Raw genomic sequence first — 16975 nt, 5'->3', positions numbered from 1 at the left:
TATGGATGTAAGGCTGTGAGTACATACAGAGGTTACAGGTGCTGTGAACTGACACAGTTGAGCTGGCTGATTGTTGTGATAAGCCATTCTCTAACTCCTGTGGAGTATTGGTATTATCCTGTTATATTTGGTTGAAATCCTGGCAGAAGTGTTTGACTACTTTCATGGCCAATTTTACTGTAGTATCTCAAGTTTTAAAAAGAGACAGAGTTTGCAACATGTTTAGGGGGCAGATTTTGTGTATCTATATTGGCAAGACTGATGCTGAGTTGTTGTATTTTCATCCTTTTTTAGTCGGAGAAAACCTCACCTCCACCTTCTACAAAGCATCTTTAAGAGCTGTTTAAATGCATTCTAATGGAGTGGCATGAAATCAACTACTCTTCACCGTACTCTTAACCGTAATACAAACCAAGATGGTTATTTATCAAGCCTACTAACCTACTTATCCAACTAGAGTTTTTAGATAGACTGAGTCCACCAATTTCACTTAAACTCTTTTAGTGTATCCAGATGTAATCATATTTATCATGAACTCCCCTTTTTACTCTTTTTAGCGCCAGCAGCATCACACCGTCACCTCTGTCTGCTTTGCATGTGGTGTCACTGAGCCAGCCTGTGTGTGTGAAGCTAATGCAGCTTTCCTGTTTGGCAGCGGCATCTCACATCTTTGCGCCTTATCCTCCGAGGAGCAGCTGAATCTGACACACCGCAGAGTTATTACCACACGTCTGTGGTGTGTAGAACTGGAGAAAACGTTGTGTGGTGTTGAGTGTCAGAGAAGGCGGTGTTCAAGGAAGAAAAATTTTAGTCTAATCTAGTCAACAACAAGGTTTAGGGCTTTTTATGACAATAGAGAGATGGTGAATTACATGCAACAAAGGTCCCTTGCTTGACTTGAACCAGGCACAATGGGGTTCATATAGACACCAAACCCCCAGGCTACCAGAGCACCACTAGTTATACACATGTTACATGAAGTTTGTCGGCAGTTGTGTCTCTTGTGAAAAAAAACCCCCAAAGATTTGGTTTATTAACTTGTATTTTTTACATTTAACAGTAAGAATTTAAAATTAGTCAGCCGCCCATTTCAGAAACACTGTGGACATGAGTCCAAACACCAGCATATATGTATGTATGTATATATATATGTAAAATATTTTTTACTCTCTTTTTTATCCTAGTTTAGCTGTTTTGTATTTTCTGCAAATTGTATATTGGTTGTCTAAATGAACTTAAGTTCTCTCTGCTCTCTACGATGGTAGGACAAATACCAAATACCTTTATTTTAATCTTTTTTTTTTTTTTTTTTTTGCCAGAATAAACAGTCAAATGTCAGACTGCTGGTGACTCTAAAGAAGACAAGAAGTGACCTTTAAAAACGCAGCAACTGTGCTTTATGTGTAATTGTAAAATACATACTCCTTCTCAGTTGTTTAAACCCCAAAGCCCAGAAGAAAATATGGAAGACATTACCTCTGTGTGCTTTGTGTCCTATCATACAAGGCTGCAAGTCAGCTTTTAGTTTAAAAACCGGTCTAAAGTTGTAAGTGCTTCCTTGTTTTTTAACAAACAGTAATGATCTTTTCAATAGACAGTTTTTGCTGTTTCAGTTTTTCAAAAAAAAAAAAAAAAAAACACACCAGGTTTGTGACGGTTGATATTCTGCATCATCACATCTGAACCTGAAACAAAAGAGATGAGATCATTGTCTATCTCAGGATTTTACTCAGGAGTCATTTAATTGTGATGCATTTTAAATTCCTGAGAAAGCGTCTGGACACTGGTGGTGGTAGGAATGGACTCCAATGAGCTCAATCTGGCACTGGATCTGAAGACTGGAGGTGGATGGGGTGGAGGAGGGTCGCAGCAATACTCACTTTAATGACAGCTGACAGCAGAGGAGAGGACAACAGATTTTAAAGTTTGATTCGCTGGTTGAGATCGTGGCAAAGTCTGATTGGTTTGCTGAAAATACCTGAAGTCAGCTGATTACAAGAAGTGGGGTGAGAGAGGGAGAGAGAGGGAGAGAGAACTGTGAATGAAGGAGGCATACAGATAGTCTTCCTGATTGAATTTAGGCTGAGCTTCATTTCCTGGGACGGGGACCTTTGTCTTTAACTTTCTGAATGGAGGCCAGGTTTGCTTTCTGTTGATGCTGTCACCTGACTGAATCCATTCATCATAGTTCTCTTTATCTGGAGTTTCCTGTGGTTAAATATTTACTTTTGAGAGATTTCCCTGTGAAGAAGTGTGGACTACTTTGTGTCTGCCAAAAGACATCCGTAGGAATATGCACAACTTCTCATATTTGTAGACCTCTGTGCTCTTCAAGTCATGTGGTTAGCCAGTGTCAATAACGTAACATTGGCATACTTGAAAACCTTTTGCAACACACTTGTGTTTTTGCAAATATTCTGATGTCATGATTGCACAGGAAATTTCCAGACATCTGCTCACTGTGTGTCATGGTTTTGTGTTGTCTGTTTGTGTGTGGTGCACATTTTTGCAGTCATGTGCATCTTCATACCTGCATGATCAATTTGTATTTACATGTTCTGATGGCACAATGAAGGATTCCACAGTACACCACAGGTCACCTTTCAGAATAATTAACTGCTCCGGATGTTCTCAGCACCTGTTGTTGAACTTTGCTTGTAGTAATGGGGGACGCCTAAGTGAGAATTAGGTGGAATCACCTGTGAATTCACAGCTTAGTTAAGTAGTAAATACAGCAAAGTGTCTTTTCGTGTGACTTGATTTAGTCTCACGTTTCCCTCTGGTTTCTCCCAGAACCTGGACCGGACATCTCTTTAGAGAGAGTCTATACAGGTTCTCACGAATGGGTCATTAGGATCCAGTCACGAGAAGAACAGCATTTGAGATGAATCCTGTACTGACCTTCAGATCCAGCAGTGGATCCACTCACCTGACACTGTGTCTGTGTTTACTGATGACCTGCTGGCAATTTTATAGGCTGGTCGGTGAACTGAAGTAGTTAAACTTCCTAAAAGATAATTTGTTATATGCTCCTTGCTCCAAATTTAGAATATAGACAGTCTTATTAGATTTTTGTGGGACAAGATACTCAGGAGTTGATGGAAGTATTAGTATTTGTGAGGAAAAATTAGATAGTTGCAGGAAGAGTGTAAAGAATAAAAGAGGTGACCGTTTAAAGGAAAAGGGTTTATGTGAGTTCTGTAAGGAAGATTGAGGTTGTCTGCGTTGTGGTTTGACCAGTTACATAAAAATTAAATGCAAACACCCTGCAGTGTGACAATGCTGAAGCAGTTCACCATGTCAAGGAATGGCAGTATGAATTTAAATTTAGATTGAAGACTGTTTTTGTTTTCTTATAAAACTTCTTCTAAAGATAATTTCAGCTGGTTACAAAAGCACATTTAAGTTGCTTACAGTTCACTGACATTTATCCAACAAGACAGTCTACAGCCATGCCCACAGCTGAATGGGGATCCAGTGCTTTGAGCTAAATGCTAATGTCAACACTAACATGCTTTTAATGACAATGCTAATGTTTAGCAGGTATAATGTTTAACATGTTTGTCGTCTTAGCTTGTTAGCATGTTAACAACAGCTAATTAGCACGAAACACAAAGTGCAGCTGAGGCTGAAGGGAATGTCATTAGTTTTGCAGGTATTGGGTCAAAAACCAAAGAAGATTTTGACCAGATGATGATGGTGCTAGATAACCAGTCAGAGGATCGAAAGAGTGATGAGGACACATCCTGGGAACAATGTCTGTACAAGATTTATGCCAATCCATCTGGTAGATATTTCACTGGATAAAGATTTTGACCTGCTGTCATGATTGTATTACAACATGTCTTCCCAATAAGTGGAGGACCAACAAACTGGTCAAGTCAGACCAACCTAAAAACTGCCAAATGAATGTGAAAGAAATGTGAAATGTTAATGAGGACAGCACATTGGTATAACTTCTTCATATATAATAATGCCAATAAACAAATAAACAGCTTCAGGTATCAACATGTAGCAAATCTATAAAAAAAGTTAACTTAGATCCAAATGACCATATCAGAACACTGGTTATATATATGTTTTAAAATTCACAGGACTCTGTGACATGGTACACACTGATGACGGATGTTTTAATCGTCGCCTCACACAGACAAGAAACCAGCTGAAACAGGTTCTTCTTATCAGTGCAATGTGTCTATTTATATACAGAGCAGCTCTCAGACACTGGGAGCTCAGATTGGTTCAGTTCTGTCGATGACATCCAACTCTACGACAAATGACAGTCAAAGTGTTATAGCGGACATACTACACCCTTTATTGAAAGCCAATGATACAAAACAGTTCCTTAAAAATAACTTAAAAACCATTTGTGTTGTTTCAGTGGTTGAGCCACTTCAGACCCTCAGTTGTAGCTCAACAGGCGTGTGACAGCATGTAGTTGTCTTCTATCAGATCCCATGTGACTCAACGGTCTCACCATTTAGGGCTTCGCTACCTTCATTCAGCTTGGCAACACACTGTGGGATGGGGCTGATTGAGTGTGAGACAATGGAAGATTACAGCCAAAATACACAGAACCCTGTATCTTGTTAGTTTGACCTGTTGTGTTCAATTAAACAGGACTCTGGTTATTTTGATTGTAAAAGTCCTCTTCTCCACATCTTTCATCACAGTCTTTGCATTTGCCATCAATTCTGGGGCATTGAGAGCCAAAGGAGGTTCTTATATCTTCAAAGCTGGTGTTTTCTGGTGGTTGAAGCTCCAGGTTCTTAAGTTGTGTTTAAGTCCAGGACACATCGTATTCATGTGGAGCTGCATATAATCAAGGGGAAAACTGACAAACAAGCTGCCGTACAAACATTTCTCAGAGGCAGAGCTGCTCTGAAGGCAGAAATAATCCCATTAGTTGAGTTACAGATGTGAAACTACACATCAACATCCCCCAAATACTAAGGGCCCAAAATAACTGTACCGAAGTAAGTGTATCATCTGACTCTATTTGCCCCTTGAATACAAGAAAAAGTAAGTGAACCCTTGGAAATTATCTGCATTTATGAAGAAATTGTATTAAAGTATAATCAGATCTTCATCTAAGTTGTGACACACAAATCATTTTTTTGTTCTTGTCCATACTGAAAACATCATTCAGACATTCACAATGTAGGTGAACTCCTCAGCTAATGGCATTAAAAAAGCTAACTGGAGTCAGGAGTCATCAAACCAGAATGAGACCAGATTGGAGGAGAGGAGGAGAAACATCCGCTGATGTGAACTATGCAAAAAAAAAAAACAGATCTCAGAAGTCGCTGATGTGCATAAAGCTGTTAGAAGAGTTACAAAGAGTTTAGATATTCATCAGTCCACAGTTTCACAAACTGTCTATTGTCTAAAACAACATCCCAGAGGTGAAGTAAGGTGGAGGGAGCATCATGATTATGGGCTTTGCTGCCTCTGGGCCTGGACCGCTTGCCATCATCGAGGGGCAAATTGATTTTCAGGTTTATCAAGGTATCTTACAGGATAATGTCAGGGTGTCTGTCCGCCTGCTGAAGCTCAGGAGAACATCAAAGTAAATCTACTACAAAATGACTGAAATGAAGAAAATCCACCTTCTGGAGTGATCTCGTCAGAGCCCAGACTTTAACCGAATACATAAACCTGACATCCTGAGAATATGTCTGAGCTGAAGCAGCTCTGTTAGAAAAACAATCCAAAACTCATGAACATTGTGCGGGTCTGATCAGCATCAGCTGGTTTGAGGTTATTGCTGCCAAAGGAGGACTGATCACTCGTTACAGTCCTTTTCCCACCAGCACTGTGAATGTTTAATGGGTGTGGTTCAATAATGACATAAAATTGTAATTGAGTGTTATTATCTTAGGCATGTTGTGTTTGTCTCCACTTGTGACTCAGATGAAGATCAGATCACATTTTAAGAGGAAAACCAGGTCATTCCAAAGGGTTCAGGGACAGTCAGCTGGTTTCTCCTGGTTTCCATCTGATGATGATATAAAATATACTGCTGATGATGATGCTTTGATTTTGATGATGATGATGATTAATGCTAAAGCCTTGATGGTTATGTTGACATCAAAAACGTATTAAATTGCACCAACATTTCTGCATGATGGATGATCAAAGCACAACAAAGACAAGCAGAGGTGTAGTTGCTACAAAAAAGAAGAGGACAAGAACAATATTTACATCTAATCTGGACTGAGTGGGAGCCTTTTTCCCAACATGGTATTAACTCATCTATAATGAGGCATAAACTGGGATTTCAAACACTGAATCATCATCATCACAGCCAATACTGACAGGTGCAGTCGGGTGTAGACAGGTGTGTTTACATTCAGCAAAGCTAAAAGTCATGTACAGGATATAGACTATATTTGTCATTCCATTGTGAAAATTGCTGAGGGCAGTGTATAGTTTAATTTAATTTACACTTTTTTCAATTCAGTTCCTGTAAATATTCTTTTGCTTTGTTCTCCTTTGATATTAAAACAAAAGTTAAGTCAGACAAACAAATAAAATGACAGAACCTGCCAGTTGACTACACACAGCCCTCTCTAATAAAACAGGTTGAAATACACACATAGGAAGAGGAATGAACAGGCTGACAACCAGCTTTGATAAACCAGTCTGAATTTGATTTGAGTGGCCTTCAGGGGAGCTGCAGCTTTAAGGCACTTGTGCATCAGCATCACCCAGCTATGTACTGTTTGTAGCCATTATTATGAAATCCATGTCAAGTATCAGTGAAAAGTCACCACCTACATATAGTTTGCCAGGTCGGCTCTTTGGCTCAGTACTTAAGGTTTATAACATTTATCTTTCCAGAGTAGCTCTGCCTCAAAACATGTTAGTGAAACTACAGTCTGTTGAACAGTGTAACAGGAGCCTCTATAGTGACAGGTGTCGACTGAGTGCTGGACGTACGTTCCCAGCTCAGACCTCCAGAAGACTCTGCGGCCTCACGGATGCTTGTGGGGGGTCAGGCTGGAGGCGACAGATGGGTTTGTTGCACATGGGGCACACACTGCGGATTTCTAACCATTTCAGCAGACACCTGGGAAAAAAGGAGATAGATGAGTGAGTTATTTCAAAGGAAGACAAAGTACACAAAGTTACATCCAGGAAGACAAGAAACAGAAGTTCACACAGCTTAATTAACAGTTGTCAATCGGGATATTTACACAGTTCACAGGTGCTGATGATACATGCAGAGAAATCAGTCAGAAAGAAAAGCAAACCAGCCTGAAAGCCCTGCTGTCAATGTCACACCTATGCTGCAGAGCAGAAACAGCCCTCAGCTGCATAAAGCATGCTCATGTCCACACATGCAGGGACATTATGTTGTCAGGAATTTGCTGGTTATTTTCTGAAGGACAGCCAGAAAAACTTGCTTTTCTCAATGTCGCTGCCTCTTTGCTTCAGCTGTTGACTCGAAGGCAGAAATCCACCATAAACTGGGACTGATGAGTCATTGCTCTGAGCTGGTCAGGGAAGGTTTGAGGTCTTCACCAAATGTTTAAGAAATCAAGGCCAGAATAATATACTGTGGGTTTAGTCCTATGGATTTGCAGACACGCTTGCTGCTCCATGTGGTTTAGTTGAAGATAGTTTGCATCCTCAGTCTCAAATACATTGTATGAGTCAGTGAAATTAGCTGCATGGTTACCAGTTTGTGAAGCAGCTAAACAACCTCTGGATGTTTTTCATTTGACTGTGACTCTTAAATACAGCTGTGCATGTTCACAAACATGAAGTCAGCTGTTCAACCTCATGAAAGTTTTTATCACCACGGAAAGGCTAAGGAACTTACTTCTTGTGAAAAGCGTGGGAACATGGGCAAACTCCAAGCTCGTCCCTGCTGCGAAACTCCTCTAAACACACTGCACACATTTGCTGAAAAGAGGAAACAGCAGGTTATGAAATCAGATAAAACCAGTCACTTTAACTGTTCTCACTGAGAAGCTACTACTGTATGAATCTATGTTGAAACAATCACCAATGTAAATGTCCCTGACTGCACTGCAAGAATTAAATCACTGCCATTAGTCCTTACTCATACTAATGAGCTTCAGCATGTATCACCAGTCCTAACAATATTCTGCTTTTGCACTCACAAGGAATAAAAGAGCCCCTCTTAACATCCAGGTAATGAGAACATTTACACTAAACAGGCCTACTGCCAATTTCAAATATGATAGTTAGTAACAAAAACAAAGGAATTAAAACTTGCACTGGAGACCTTCTTGAAGCAGCCACTCCTTACAGTGAGCAGCTTCCTTGTTTCTGTTGTGCACAGTGTGGGACAACAACGCACTCTAATATTAAGCTAAGACTGATATATATAGATATATATAGATATAAATGTGTTTTGTTTTGTTTTGTTTTTTGGTTCTGTATCTTACACCTGCTTTTTCTTACTTTTGCAAAACCTAAAAGGTCAAAATTAGTATAGAAAGATATTATATTATTCTGACTCTTTATAACTGAAAAATGTGGTTTTCTACGGTGGCCCTGATGGCTCAACACATGCAAATAGACAAAACACAAACAAATTCAGAAAACATTTTCATCAACTTGACAACACACGTGCTGCAAATACTTTCATAATACAATTGAATTATATGTAGATCAATGCTTTTAACTTTAAAACTCACTAAACACACTGAACAACAAGTGCATCACTTTTTAGTGTCCCCTGGAAACACTTCCTTTGCATCATAAAGAGTCAGGATAATATTTTCAGTGAATCACATTTTCAGCGTGTTAATTGTCAGATTGAACTCTGGTGAAATGCTGGTGAAATAACCTAATACCCATTGGCTCCTACTTTGTGACGTGGATTAGCTAGCTACAACAGCTAGCTACGCCTGATATGGTTCTCTCTATAATAATTTCGTTTTCTCAAAGTGTGGACTTCCTGCATAGAGCCGCCTTTAAAAATAGACAAAATGAAGTAAAGGTAACATCATCCACATCTCTTCCTGTCAGATTTGGGGAAGGCTTCTGTGGATCTAGAGTATTTGGTTGTGTGATTATCCTCCTTCTGTGAAATTTTGACTGGGACAGCAGTGATCACACATCAATTGCATGTGCATCACTTGAACACTATAACTGGAATTTTGCCAATAGAAATAATGATATATGCACGCCACCATGTTTTTAAAGAAAATTACAGATTAACTGTAACTTGTTATGGCTGTAAATTTGTTGCTGATGTGTTTTGTACATTCATTTTCTCCCATTAGCCAGTTAACATGGCTCAGTTATATTTCGGTTTTCAGTTGTTTTATAGAAGTGTTCATCCCATCACATTCACTCTGTATTCAACTTACCCCAAGAAGGCTCAGTTTCTTCCCTGCCCCTTTCAAGACAACCTGTTGACAAGAATGAATTTGTCACAAGATGTTCAAGAAGAAGATGTTCATGAAGTTCAAGAGACAGATAATCAAATGATAGAGTCTGAACAACAGTTACTGGTCAAACTGGAAATGGCTTTAACATATTACCTCGTTGTATCCGTACTGTTCTCTTGCACCTTGTCGCCTCAGTCTGTAAAGCACAAAACAAACCAAACTTGTCATGAAAACATTCTATAATGTGCCTGGTGGCTCCATATCTGTCTCCATCGGGACATGTCCCGTCATGCTGTCTGAATCAGCTGAGGGCCTGGAATTCACAGAACGCCAAAGTCATGTAACAGCCTGTGCATCTACGCTGAGCAGATCTATAACACCTTCAGGAATACGTCCGTGAAATTCTTGTTGATCATTGTTGTTGAAAGCATAAATAACCATTATTCTGGGTTCAGTGACCACTGAACCTAATCGAGATATGCAGCATTTGAGAAGTTTGTAACATCCTTGAAAGTGATTGAATTACACGTGTTCAAGGTATCTTTGTCTTCAGGTTTGAACTGCTCCTCTGCCAGCAGTGGTGAGTCTAGATTCTGCTGGGGCCCTAGGCAAACATCTGCCAGGGGGCCCTACAGGCAAATAATTGGCAACACTGCTTCTGAGGTGTCATTGCAAATCGTCCAGGGAATTATATGAGGCTCCTTTAGTGAGGGTTTCTACTGAGATGTCGTTTCAAGTCTTAGATTTGTTGTTTCAAGGTAAGGAAGCCGTATTTTGAGAAATTGGTGTGGAGTAAAGTTTTATCAGCCCTCAGGGGTCCACTAACAGCCTGGGGCCCCGAGCAGTTGCCTGCCTTGCCTGCACCTCTGTCTGCCAGCACCGAAAAACACCAACAACTGATGAAACACCATCATCAGTCCATTCAGACTTTTTCATTCTGCTAGCATAGCCTTAGTTTTTGTCCTTTGCTATAAGCTAATTAAAATCCATCATAACAAATCAATCAAACCAAAACAAATCAAACTCCAGACTCAGATCACCACCACAGTCTGTAAACCTATGCAACCTTACACACTGTACTTTCACAGTCCAGGTGTAGATTACTAAATTATCACAGCACAAAATCACCTGTAAGGGTTAAACAGGCTTTTCAGGAGTCAGCAGCAGAACACTGACCCAATCCCAGCCTGTCTGCCTTAAGCAGAGCTCACTTGAACCTTTGTGATTTGTCAAACAGCAGACAATGCACTACTGTATGTTATTTCCATGTAATACAATGAGAGGATTCTGCATTGACAGATGACCTGAATCAACTGAGTGCACTTCCTTCCAATATTTTATAAAACCCAGTCTGTTTTAAGAGTTTTAAGAAGATTTCTCAGAGCACATAAGATGCCATCTGCTAATGCATTCAGTTGGCTAATAAGGTTTGTAAATGTGAAACTGGCCCAGGATACAACGAAGGTAGTTTCGCCTGGACTGCAACTGATACCAACTATCCCATGTGAAAGCCAAATGACACCAAATGAAGCCAACTGGTGAGTCTGGTAGAAAATATAGACCAGCAGTGACTGGAGGGTGTAAACTTCCTTTGGTTGACTACTTATGGCCACTAAAACTCAGGTGCAGTTAAAAATGCTGGGAAAAGGTTAACATATAAATGAAAAAGGCATAAATATGAATGATAATTGTAGATCAACGTAATGTAGATCTGTTCCTCTCCACAGTCTCTGTTCACCTTTATTGTAAAAAATCTTTTTGTCTGTTTGGTTTTGGTAGTAACTAGCCATCCGATTTCAATACCAATATGTGTCAAGCTGGTGGGATGAATAATATTGTATCTTACAAGTATTTTTTTTAATACTGCTTTTTAATTCTTCATCAGAACTCTTTATATTTGAGAAAACCATTTTATATTTTGATTGACCTCCTTTTTCTGTCTTGGGGTTGGATGGGAAACTGGGGAGTTGTTAGCATGGAAATTCAATTTTCTGATTTACAGTGTTGATGTTCTAGTTAAATACCAAAATAAAAATAAAACTCAGATCCCGTTATAGGTTGAAGTCAATTTAAAATCACACAGCCTATTGATACTTCAGGTCTGAAGGTGTTGTTTAATTATAAGTATTTTAGCTAAAAGCAATAGCTATATTGAAAAGAAGAAGGTCAGGAATGCTCTCTCAGGGTTACAGAAAGAAAAATGAAAAGTAGAGGCAGGGCAGAGAAGAAGGAAGAGCACATTAGAAGACTTCATTAGGAAATAACTCCTGTGTGCACTGCAGGTTACAGGTTAATGATAGGTGACACACAAAGAGTTTCTCCACAAGAAAGAATTTCACTTTAAGGCAGGGTGAGGCAGACCTCACTGCATGTTTGACAAGACTGGAGTTAAACTAGAACCATGTCTCCAGTCAGAAGTGGACAAATTTGTCTGAATGAGGTTTGACTATAAGGAACATGCTGATACTGGTCCAGTGCAGCGGTCTGAGACATCCTGTACGGGAACTCCACCTCAGCCCTGTCTGTGGTCTTGTACCTGAACAGGTAGCAGCAGAAGATGAGGCTGAGCATGAGGATGAAAAGGCCAATGCCCAGGATGATGATGTAGATGTTGAGCGGCAGCTGGAAGAGCTCTTCAGATGTCATCTTGCAGTAAGGGCTGGAGTTCTGGAGGTCACACATGCACCCTGACGGGATGGGACACATGGAAAAGATGATACACAATGGAAACATCAGCTGTTTGAATACAGGAAAAACTGTTTGGCTGCAGGACGGAAAAAAGTACTTCCATGTATTATGGTTACAACACCCCCACCACAGCATCACAGCTATCACAGATTATTTTCATAATAAGAAAATTGAATGCTTTTAGAAGAGCATTTAGAAAAGACCATTCTGAACTATGCTTTGTTCACCTCAAGCATTGCATTTTTAAACTGCTTCATATTCATCATGTAATGTAATGTAATTTTCATGAAAGGTTGGTATTGGCCAGTGTGTGAGTTTAATCCAACTCTGTACTGAATCAACCTTGTTTTCACACAAAGAACAAGGCAGTCATGAATATAACCCACTGTCTCTAACACACTCAGGCTTTTCAGTGCATGTTGAAAATGTATGAAAAATGTCATTTTCATGTATGCAAAGCAACAGCAAACAAAACCACAGTCAGATCATTTTACATTGTGTGGCATTTAGATTCTCAGCAGAAATCATGTATGAATGTATGAATGTGTGCGTCTTCACACATTGTGTAGTCCACAGACAGCAGATGTTAGCATAAATAGTTTGAAAAATTTATAGTGATGTGGGTGAGCTTCCATGTTTTGTCTTTCTGAATCATCTGATTATTGAACTGTGGTTTTTCTGTCTTGGGTTTTCAGATATCGGCTCACACTGAGGAGACAGACTTAGAAAACAAAAAGCTAGCTGCCCGCAACATTTCATTTTAGGCTCACAACTTAACTTATGATGTTAGAACTAGCTTTAGGTTTAGGTTAGAGTGGGGATTAAAGCTGCACTGATCACTGATGATTTTTTATATCAACAAAAAATTGATGACATGAGTAATGTGACAGAACACAACATAACATATAAAGAATTATCAGGCAGTTCTGCAGAGCATCTTAAAGCCCATTGTTTTGGTTTGGTTACTGTTTTAATTAATTCTGTTTTAATTAAGTCTCACTGCTCTCGTCGACCTTGGCTCCAGTTGCAGAAGGCAGCTGTTTCCAGCCAAAAAGCTCCGACAGAGCCACTGTGTGCCTCCGTACACCTGTCCAGCACCAACGTTAGCAACCAGCTGGTAAACATCATGGAGTATATAGCAGCTAAAGAGACACATATTTCACTCAGGAGTTGGTTGAGACTAGAAAAACTGGCACATTCATTGGTGCTAAAGCTAATACTTCTGTATTTACATGTGTATATCTTCATATAACAGTAAACCCTTAAACTCTCAGTGGAGAGTAGGTCGTCCATAATGGCCTTTCATCGTAGGTACATTGTGGATATTCTCTGTATTATTTGTGTCACAGTGGTGGGATATTAGCTCACTCAGCTCCATTAGAGCCTTTCCACTGTGTTTCCATGGCCCACACAGGTCATGACAAACTTATCCCATCATACATCACCCTGTCTTGCAATCCCAGACTTTGCCTGTGTCCACCTCCCGTGGTGAGGATGTGGAGTCAGTGCATGTGTGTGGACGTATCTGTGTAACTTGTAAGGCCTGGCACACAGGCCCCACACTGCATCTGTTAAGCCTCTTGTTTCAAACTGCAATGTAATACTGTTCACACTGTAGAGATTCCTGAGCTGCAGAAAAGTTTTTGAACTGGGGTGAAAGTTGAGATATAAGTGCATGTGTAGAGGTGGTGTGTAATAACAGTTATGGACGCAACTTTTAATTTATTTTAACTGAGAGGTGAGTGATAAATAGGAAAAAACTGTTCAGGAAATAACTTTTGACTATTTATTTTCTTTTTAAAATACAATGTTTTTAAGGGTTTGCCAAATCTTTATGGCATAAATCTCACTACAGAAAAACAGAGTCTATTAAGGGCAGAATTTTGTTTCTACTTGTGTTCACTGTCCTCAAGGTGCTCATTGGGTTTACCACAAGAGTGTCCTTACACATATTTATAAGATTCATGTCACACAGTACTTCTCAAAAGCACCTCTCCACACTGCGAAGTACTTTCATGTGAACTTTTACAAGCATCTTTGCGTCACACAGGAATGTGTTCCACTTGCCTCTTGGCCTAAGACTAGTTACTCACTGGAGTTTGGCCTTGGAGAGAAAGAAGTGCATTCAGCCCGAGGGGCTTTAACATGGCACTTATCATTCCATACGACGCATGTCAGCCTGGAACTGCAGCAGTTCACTCTTTCTTGAGGTCAAGTGCTGCAGCTTATATTGTGATGGTGACCTCAAAGGTGATTCTGTAATGGACAAGGTTCACGGCAGTAGGGTGTAGTATCGGTGCACAGCGGGGGATTTGGGGAGGGTTTGACAGGACATTTGGCTAAAGAAGCAGGCAGCTGTAATCTTAGCACGATGTTAGTGAATCATTGATAGTGGAGCACTAAAAGGTAGGCCACTGTGCAAATGCATGCAGCGTGTACAGGATTGAACCTGAACACTGTTTAACAGGAAAGGTAGCTTTGGTGTTGTGTGTTTTGTCTGGAAAAAGATGGCCCTCCCTTCAGAGGATATTGGTAATGAGTTTATAATGAAATATGTTTGAGGTTCAGTTTATTTGTTTATTAAAGCAAATAATAAACCCATGAGATGTGATATATAATAATGCTTCTTAAAGCCTCTCATATCCCATAAAGATTCACAGATTGAGTTGTGCCTGCTGTTCATAAATCCCTTTATAAGTTTGTGTGTAGGCTCCTGGAGTTTTTAGTAGCTAGCTATTTTCAAACTGGTGCTTTACCAAACTTAGAGATTAAGAAACTTTAGCCAGTAAAGACTGTTCATTTGTAAATCAGTTGTTAGGAAACTGGTATTACTGATATCACTTTTTAAATATATGCATACATTTAGAAATATGTGTATTCATGCCGAGAGTGGGAAATATCTGATTATGCTAAGCTAACCAATGTCATTTAGTCATTTACCTAATGCTAGTGTAATGTTATGTAGCTTCACACTTTATAATCTCATATACAGATACATGTATGTAATATGCATATACAGCATTTTGATCCAGTTACTTCCTTTACTCCAATATTTCAACAGGTTGTATTTAGCAAGCTAAATTTAGTTTTGTCAGTTAGCTTAGCATCAGTTCTGTTAGCATAGTGACAGTGGGTGTAAATATTAATATTAAGTAACAACTAATCTCAATGTTAGAACTAGTCAGAGCTAGTTCCTGTATTTTATTTTAATTTTGTGTTGTGAGTTATGTAAAATTTAACTTAGTAAACACTTAAGTTGTAACTTGGCTTAGTTTAAACCTAAAAAACATCTGTGAAAATGTTACTTACCGTAACACCATTGGATGGAATGCATCAAATGTGCAGATGTTCGGATGGCAAAGCCAGAAAGTAGTAGAGGCCGTGACCTCTCCAATATCACAAACTCTGGTTTCCACAGCTTTTCTGGGAATGAAAAGGGTCAGCTGTGGCTTTTATGAGCTCTGCCTTTTAATTCAGACCAGTCCAACCTGATAGTTGATAGAGAGGATGTGCACTGAGTTAAATCCTTGTGGTCTGGAGTGAGCAGACCTGATGAGAGACTCCCAGTTCCTCAAGAAGACATGAGCCCAGTAAGCAGCTGCTCAGCTGAACAGTGATTATTAAAGTCGGCAGCGATGATTTGACATCAAAAAATATGACACAAACATCCACTTTAAATGAGATTTAGACTCCAGAAGACATGTGAATGTGTCTGAGAAATAAATCTAAGTATTCCTCCGTGTCTTCCCTCTGCATGACAAAGGAAACAGTCTTGGAGATAAACCTGCGAGCGTTGGGGATAAAAAGACCGATGTCACTGACAATATCAGGAAATATACTCCCATCCAGCACTCTGGTTATGAACCTCTAGCCAAGCACGCTCCCTGCTCTTTTGCTTTGTCTCCTCTTCAAAACATTGTCACAAGGCTCTCCCTTCCTTCCCTCTCTTCTTTCCTCTTCTGTCTTCCTTTCTTCTCTCTCCTCTTTCCTCTTTTTTTTTTTTAGATCTCCACGTCGCTTTCCTCCTCTCTGGCTGTGAAAACCTGCCGTGGCCAATTATGGAGAGACAAAGGGAAGGACATGGATGGGTTCCCCGGCAGCACAGGCAGCCAACCAGGCAGCCTCAGTAGTGCTCCTGAGGAAAGCAGCTCCTCATCTCTTCCCCAGCCTTCCTGCTCTGAGCACAGAACACAGGGAGGTATAAAATACAGGAGGACAATGCAGCCAATGTTAACTCAGACCCAGGCTCTCCTCTCTTCTCCTCTTATTTTCTTCTCACATTCACTCGCCTCCTCTCTCCTTCCTCGTCTCTCTTCTCCACTTCTCGTCTTCAGCTCTCAGTTTGTAAACAGATCCCTGCTCATGTGATTCGCTGTCTGCATCACAGCTCTGTTTTCACCGCCCCCTCCTTCCTTCTTCCTCCCCCCCGCCTGCCTGCCTGCCTGCCTGCCTGCCTGCCTGCCTGCCTGCCTGACTGACTGACTGAATGACTGCCCTCCCCTTACCCCTCGCCTCTCTGGGTTTTTCCTTCCACACAAGCGCCCCCCTGCACCCCCCTCCTCCTGTCTTTGCAGCTGCAAGCTATTATTGAAGTAGCTGCAGAGCAGATGGTAGACAGGCAGATGTGGAAACAGGCGTGGGGAGAAGCCATGAGGTGATAGTTTGAAGGTAGTTTGATTGCTTGCGTGATATCTGTCGACCTGATCAAAACTAACTCTTGTTTATGGAAACTTTGTTTATCTGATCCAGACCCTCAGAGGTCCCATTGGCTCATTGCTGATGATGTGTCAATTCACTTGTGCTAATTTAAGTAACTGCAGATGTTTGTTGATGCTGTATTCACATCATAAATTGAAATAACAGGGACCCAAAGACAATACTTGCATCCTACAGAGAAATGTGATGTACATGTTCTA

At 40.2% G+C, this 16975-nt stretch overlaps 1 protein-coding gene across 1 annotated transcript; it reads right to left on the bottom strand.

The window, feature by feature from the left end:
- Positions 1-4291: 4291 nt before the first annotated feature.
- Positions 4292-16385, bottom strand: LOC139623303 (RING finger protein 122-like). The gene is made up of 6 exons (XM_071481430.1): positions 15369-16385; positions 11908-12058; positions 9525-9567; positions 9351-9392; positions 7829-7911; positions 4292-7072 (listed from the first exon to the last, which is right to left on the bottom strand). Exons 1-6 carry the CDS (start codon positions 15391-15393, stop codon positions 6952-6954), a joined length of 465 nt encoding a protein of 154 aa, XP_071337531.1. The 5' UTR covers positions 15394-16385; the 3' UTR covers positions 4292-6951.
- Positions 16386-16975: the final 590 nt, after the last annotated feature.

The sequence above is a fragment of the Trachinotus anak genome, unplaced genomic scaffold, assembly GCF_046630095.1.
Source record: "Trachinotus anak isolate AG129_WGS33_773 ecotype Australia unplaced genomic scaffold, CSIRO_AGI_Tana_v1 ptg000007l, whole genome shotgun sequence".
NCBI lineage: Eukaryota > Metazoa > Chordata > Actinopteri > Carangiformes > Carangidae > Trachinotus > Trachinotus anak.
This window is presented reverse-complemented; position numbering and strand designations above follow the sequence as displayed.